The following is a 6,951-nucleotide window of genomic DNA, read 5'->3' on the forward strand; positions in this document are numbered from 1 at the left end:
TACCACTTATATAACTTTATAACTACTGTAATGTACTTACATGCTGCTGATATGATGCAGTTTGCTCAGAAATGATAGCTTTGTTTTTGCTACAACTATTCAGTTATATAAATTACACATTACTGTAATAAGGGGGCCAAACACAGAAGGTTTTCTTCTTATTTTTCTTATTCTTCCTCTTGTTCTTCTTCTTCTGGCTAGGGTGTCTACTGCAGCCCAAAGAACCGTCTGGAAAATGTTGTGAAATTTGGCACACTGATCGGGAAGGGTCTAAGGAACATTCTGACCAAATTTTGGCCAAGTGCTGCCAACACTCTAGCGCCACCATCGGGTCAAATTTGGGCCTAATTCTGAAGTACATTCTTGGTCATAACTTTTGAACCGTGTATCAAAAATTTAAAAGCCAGGTGTACCTTTATTCCCTGGGTTTAGACGAGTTCAACACACCCTATGACGCCAATTTCCGCCTAAGATTTTTTTTTCAAAAACTGCTATTCCTCCTACAAATTTGATCCAATCATTGATATTTTGGCACATGTCAACTGCAGAGTATGTCTCACAAATGTTATCAAAAAAAAATGTAATACTCCAAACAGTTTGTCCGTAATGGGCTAACGAATCTGACAATGAAGCCACCAAACAGGAAGTGAGGCTGTAATCTCTGCAACAACTTTGCACACTGACACAAATCTTGTTAGACTTCTTCAGGTCCATGACTTGAGGCTATACAAATAACAAATTTCATGCCAGCACCCCTAATGGTCAAAAGTTACAATAACATGCTAAAAATGCTTACATCTAACTGCCATTTTTGCTACCCCTCCTCCAAATTTTGTCCAATCGTCACCAAATGTGGCTCACATCATCTTAAGACCTGTCTAAACTTGCACAAAATGGGGAAAAAAGAGGCCCAGACTAAAGAGAAAAAACATAAATGCTTTAGATGTTTTTAAATTACAAGAAGAAAACATTTTTCAGGTCAGAGCAGTAGCAATCGTGAGCACAGGTCACAGCATTAGTGGGTAGCTGCAGCAACAATGCCACCCTGCTGCCCATTTGTTCATCTAGACCTTTCCTCCTACAGTCCGTGGTCAAAACATACACATCATGAGCGAAACCACAAATCATTCTCGAATCCCTTTGCCTATAGTTATGGCTCTGCTTTCCCATGATTGCTTAGGGAACAACTGTAGCGTGTCTGTGAATGTGCGACTCACCGAGTCTGGGTGCTTGGCCCCCAAAAATGCTGCTTGCAGCTTTAATATAACCTCGTACTACAAATCACTTATAGCTGCTTGTACTCCATTATACTTGAGCTTTTACTACAACAGCTTAATAAAACCAGTGGCTTTCAGTGAAAATAAGACTCTTGCGTTCTGACGTTAAAAAAAAAAATTTATTAATGATTTTTTTTGGAGGTCAGTCTTCTTTTTTAACTTGGAAAAATAATTAGATTGTGAAATGTACAGCGCACAGTTGGAAGGGTAGTTGTTAAACACACACACACACACACATACCACTTAAGACCTTACATCTGTTAGACAAACAGAAAGCTTTTGGCGTGATGCTGATGAAATCACAGTGACAGTAATCCAGGATATATTTGTGCTTTTGTCAAAATGTTGAATGTTTTATTCAGTCATGATGACATCACAGTGAAACACAAACAACACCCCTCCCGAGTCCACTACCAAGAACTGTATCTTCTAAATGTATATTTTTTAAAACCCTCATTATTCATTTCAAATTGGGTTTTTTTTTTAATAGAAACATTCACACACTAGTTGTGAAGAAATTGTAAGAAAAAAACCCAACAACAAGAAAAAGTCAATATATTTGAATTGCACTTTAATTAAAAAACATTTTGCCTGTAGTTTTTTTATTTTTAGTGTTTTTATGTCTTAATTACTAATATTGACTCGGTTAACTGTCCATACTTCTCTCAGCCAATACGACACACTCGTTTGGGTTTATATATTACAGAAAATAATGGTAAAAAAAACTTCATTCAACGAAGGAAAACCATTTCTTGTTAGTGGACTTGGACATTTTTGACCCGAGAACCATTTATCCATGATTTTTAAATTCTTTTTTTTTTTTTTTTACCGTTTTGTAAAATCTCAATCATAGAAGAGAAAGAACACAACGTTTACAATCGTACATCCCTCATAATCGACACAGTCGTGACGGTGATGTAGATCTGATTCAAGAAGTAATCATGTACCAACAATTATTAGTACAACACACCACAATATTTCACACACAATATTACAGTTATAGACACTTCAACATGCCGGAACGACCCTCGTGGGTGTGTTTATTTTTGTTAGTTTTTTTCTTCCCAGCTAGACTCCGAATAAGCCTTGCGTTTGTCCTTTTCATCTACAGTGGAGGTCAGTTCTGAATGCTTCCAGCACATGCCTAGCTCTGAATTTTCACCTTTCACAGTAGACCGAGTTTGTACCTGAACCTGAAAAGGTGTGATGATGGTTTGTTTTTGTTTTTTTTTCCCCTTCAGCTCTTCGGTATGTGGACTCACAGCCTCGGAGTGGACTCTGAGAGCAGATCAAGCGCATGCGTCCTTCTTTACGCTGCACGTTGACCTAGTTTTCCGATCGTACAACGATTTTCCAGTTTTATTTATTTTTCCGTCACACTTTCGGCTGCCGGCTGTCCTTCCACTCCGTCCTGGTGTTCTGCAGCGCCTGCGTCTTCTTCTCGTCCACCTGAACGTAGTCCACGCGCTGTTCGTCCAGCGGAGGTTTCTGGAAACAAAAGCATCTCGTAAATGGGATTACTTCAACCCTACAGCGCCATTAGCTACAGCGTGTAAATCATGACACAAATTAGGCCTACACAATTTACTTCAACGTCTCCATTTGGAGACCTTAACGACTAACGGAAGTAGTCTGTATCTCATTTTATTCATCTACAATTAGAATTGGTGTACTGTATTACCTCTTTTCCCTGCCCTGGTGTTAAACTCATGCTTACCTTTTGGACAGGTGAGGGGGAGGCGGAGTTAAAATCCAGTGACAGGTAATCCAGGTGAGAGCTCCGGAACCAAGGGGCGGAGTCACATGCAGAGAAAAATGACTGTACACACAGAAACGCACAACGTTTTCACTGTATCCCTTTACACAGATGTCGATACTTATACAGATTATATAGAGTGAAGTAGGAAGGTGTTACCGTAGGCGTGTCATTCCCTTCCTGTTCGGTGCTGTTTAAGCCCCGCCCCCTGTCCCATGGAACACAACGAGGTGAGGCGCTACGTACGCGGGAAGACGACATACGGACATTTTTATAAGGCAAGATAAATATTGTCATTAATGATTAAAGCATTACAAATGTCATTTTTATTGATTAGTTATTGATTATAGCTGGTTCTGCTCACCTTGGTTCCGTCATGGTGCGTATCAGAGGGAGGTGGGTGGGGCATTCGCTAATGGTGGACAAATCAAGGGGCGGCGGTTTCACTATAGGTAAAGTCAAAATAAACATGACAAATAAACAAGTCATTTTAAAGAATGATGAATTTAATATCCAGTATTTAAAGTAACAGTTTGAAGACATTAAACACGGCGTGTTTGTACAGCACTGTGTTTATCTTTGAGGTTTTTTTCCTTTAGATTTCGGGGTAATGAGGCGGTTTTTCCACAGCGAGGTGAGTCGAGTGTCGCTCAGCGCCATTCCAAAAAACTCATCGTTATTAGAAACTAGCAAAACCTAGTGGAAAAACATCTAGGTACATTAGATCCCGATGGGGAAATGTTTAATGGAAACCATTAGATCCAAATGGGGAAATGCTTAACGTAATCCATTAGATCCTGAGGGGCAAAATGTTTAATGGAATCCATTAGATCTTGATGGAAAAATGTTTAACGGAAAGCATTAGAACAAACCAACATTAGATTAATCTCAAAATATAAATTTGAGCAGAGTTGAGCCGAGGTCTTACCCCGCCTCCTCGGCTTCAGGCTGCGGTTGATTGGAGGAGGATCCATATCAGGAGTCGGAGGAAGAGGTGATTCTGGTTTCCCATTGGCTAACAGCGGAACAGGAAGTGTGGTTGGACTCATAGGTATGTAGCCGTCAACTTCAATGTCGGAGGAGCTGATTGGCGGAGATGCCATGGGCACATAAGAGGAGTCGTCTGATTGGCTCTCAGAGGGAGTGTTAACCAGAAGCCTCGGCTAGAGAGAGAAAGAGAGAGAGAAGCCTGACCTGATCATTCGAGTTCATTATATCAGCCATAAAACACCTTTTCTACCTAAAGGATTAAAAACAGCGGAGGTTTAAATGCTTCTACACGAGGCCCTCTTATTGGCCACAGTGTGACGTATCAGAGTTAAAAGGTGAGGAAACGGCGTGAGAAGTACATGTGTTACAGTTTGAATGAATATAAAATAATGTGTTTACCAGATTCAGACTCAGTCGTTTGTTCCAGTTTCCTCTGGCACTGAACTCGAACTCTCCTGAACAAACCAAAAACAGTTCAGTGAGAAATCCTGGCAGGTTAGCTCATGTTCACTAGCTGGCTAACAAAATCTGTGAGAATCCCTGCGTGTATACGAGTGTCAATAACTTCCTACTTTAATATATGGACTGAAAGACACGCCCACATTCCAATCTTTGGCCTTTAAGACACCTGCCACATAGTCGTTCTCATTTTCATATCGTGCTACCAAAAACGTGCGTGTGTGTTCACACCTCTTCTAAAATGCTCCCCACCCGACAGCGACGTCCTGCGTGGGAGGAGCCCCAGTTGCCCCTGGTTATGCACAGCATCCTCGTGACAGTGGTGATCGGACATGTGTGTCGGTTTAGGTGGGAGAGGAGGGGGCGTGGCACAGAAGGGGCTGTCGAATCGGAACACGTCATCGGGGCCTCGGACGGGGCATGACGATAACGGCCGGGTCCCGTACGCCGCTCCGAAGGGTGAAGGGGCGGAGTCTAAACACACGACAGGACCGAACACGTCATCGGTCACGTTCTCTAACGAACTTTGCTCAAACGAACGTTCCGAATTCGACATGCTGTCACACCTGAAACACAACGAACAATAAAAAAATCATTTCTGAAAACGTTTACTATCAGTAAAGCCCCCAAAATTTTTTACTTCGCTAAATAAATATTATTTTTGGAATATAATTTATGCATTTTTACATATTTATTTGAAAAAAAAAAACCCTGAAAGTTTCTGTAGCTAGCTTGCTAAAAGTGACGGCTATTTATAACTAGTGGATTAATAAATCAACATTTCCATACTTATGTATTTGCATAATTTCTACTTTTGAGCTGCGGGGGGCGGAGTTAATGATCATAACTATATTATATGATTATGTAATAAATATTATGGGCGGGGCTTACCTGGTGATGCTCTTCCTGCCAGTTTCACACTGAGACAGGAAGAGATAATCGAGCGGAATGCTGGTGTCTGATTCGCTGGGCTCGTCTCTGACCGCCGAATCCGTCTCGGTAACCGCCGCTTCCTGATTGGCTGAGAACGGGGCGTGAGTCGAGAGCACGGGAGAGGGCTGATGGGAGGAAGGAGTCTGGGCGAGACTGTCCATCGATTCTGAGGAAAGAATAATTCAGTTAATTAATTGTGATGCACACCTGATTTGCTAACAGTCTATCGTGCTAATTCTCTACCTTGGAAGTAGCTAGCACTGTAAAGTAAGGGTTTCATTAGCATGCTAAATAAATGGTTTGCTAACTAGAAAGCATGCTAATTCTCCATTTTTCGAAATAGCAAACGTAGTAAAGATGCCATTTTGTCATATACAGTTTATCGTTTATGCTACCTGTATCATGCCAGATACAGGTAGCATAAACGACACGCTGAGTAAATGCTAATTCTCCGTAGCTAGCTCTCTGTGGGAAAGTACCAATTTCGTTTCAAATTCAATTTCAAATTCAGTAACAATTGCTAACTGGAAAGCAGAAAAGGAAATTCTCTACATTTTGGAAGAAGCTAGCATGGTAAAGTAACCGTCACTGTAATCTGTCAGATAGCATGCTAAATACAATCAAAATCCTTTCTGTACTATATTTAAACTAATAAATATTTTAGCTTCAGCTACCGTATGTCAGAAATTGTCAGAAAGTGAGCAATGCATTCTGGGCAGAAAACCCCTCCCCCAAACTCTGCTCTAAACTTGACCGCGGCTGATAATAAACCAGCCCTTAAAGATATTAACCCAGGGGGAAGTGGGCAGGGAAGTCAGCGAGGGTGTGTATTGGAACGCAGCCAGAGACACAGCTGTTATACCACCTCACATGACCAGCAGGTGGCGACGATGATGCAGTGATGAGCCTCTGCACAAACTCGACCTCCTGTCCATCCTCTTTTTTTAAAATTTTTTTTATTTAGATAAAAAATTGCCCACGAGCATAACGGCTCCCAGTCACGTGCTTTACACACCACGCAGAACACATGACCATCACACACACCAGTTTTCCACAGACTCTCCACAGCATTTTTTTGAGAAATGAAAGTGTGTGTGGGTGTGTGGAAAATGTGAGTGCGTCATGAGAATGCAGAGAGGCTGAGTCCGGTCCGGTGACTGTATTTTCTCCACTCTAACATCTTCTAAAAACTCACCCCGTAGAGGTGATCTTACTCGTCCTGTTATTGACCCCTCCCCCCCCACACTTATTTGTTTAGGGAAAGGGTTTAAAGCGGCGGTCTATAACTTTAATACTATTTCTAGACCTGTAGCAATTACATCACTTTGAAGTTACAGTTCTTCTGGTGCCATGACTGCATTTTCTCTACATCTTAGTCATTTCATCTGCTATGTTTTTACTGATTGCTTTTTTAGTTCCGGGGACACTCTTAAAGCGGCCATCTGAGACATTTTTCTAGACGTGCAGTAATCACGTCGTTGTGATACTACTGTTTCCTCCATTCTTACATCTTATTCAATCTATCGTCCTATCATT

The 6,951-nt window shown here is 41.3% G+C and overlaps 1 protein-coding gene across 1 annotated transcript in view; it reads right to left on the bottom strand.

The window, feature by feature from the left end:
• Positions 1 to 1,382: 1,382 nt before the first annotated feature.
• Positions 1,383 to 6,951, bottom strand: part of gab3 (GRB2 associated binding protein 3) — a 20,528-nt gene continuing 14,959 nt past the window's right edge. Inside the window, exons 3-10 of the mRNA XM_053617754.1 lie at positions 5,374 to 5,581; positions 4,714 to 5,048; positions 4,423 to 4,478; positions 3,962 to 4,196; positions 3,398 to 3,479; positions 3,193 to 3,271; positions 2,995 to 3,096; positions 1,383 to 2,765 (exon numbers count right to left, since the gene is read on the bottom strand). Of these exons, the coding sequence (XP_053473729.1) occupies positions 2,652 to 2,765; positions 2,995 to 3,096; positions 3,193 to 3,271; positions 3,398 to 3,479; positions 3,962 to 4,196; positions 4,423 to 4,478; positions 4,714 to 5,048; positions 5,374 to 5,581 (1,211 nt within the window). The 3' untranslated portion in view covers positions 1,383 to 2,651. The remainder of the gene's footprint in view (positions 2,766 to 2,994; positions 3,097 to 3,192; positions 3,272 to 3,397; positions 3,480 to 3,961; positions 4,197 to 4,422; positions 4,479 to 4,713; positions 5,049 to 5,373; positions 5,582 to 6,951) is intronic.

Source organism: Ictalurus furcatus, chromosome 28 (genome assembly GCF_023375685.1).
Source record: "Ictalurus furcatus strain D&B chromosome 28, Billie_1.0, whole genome shotgun sequence".
Lineage (NCBI taxonomy): Eukaryota > Metazoa > Chordata > Actinopteri > Siluriformes > Ictaluridae > Ictalurus > Ictalurus furcatus.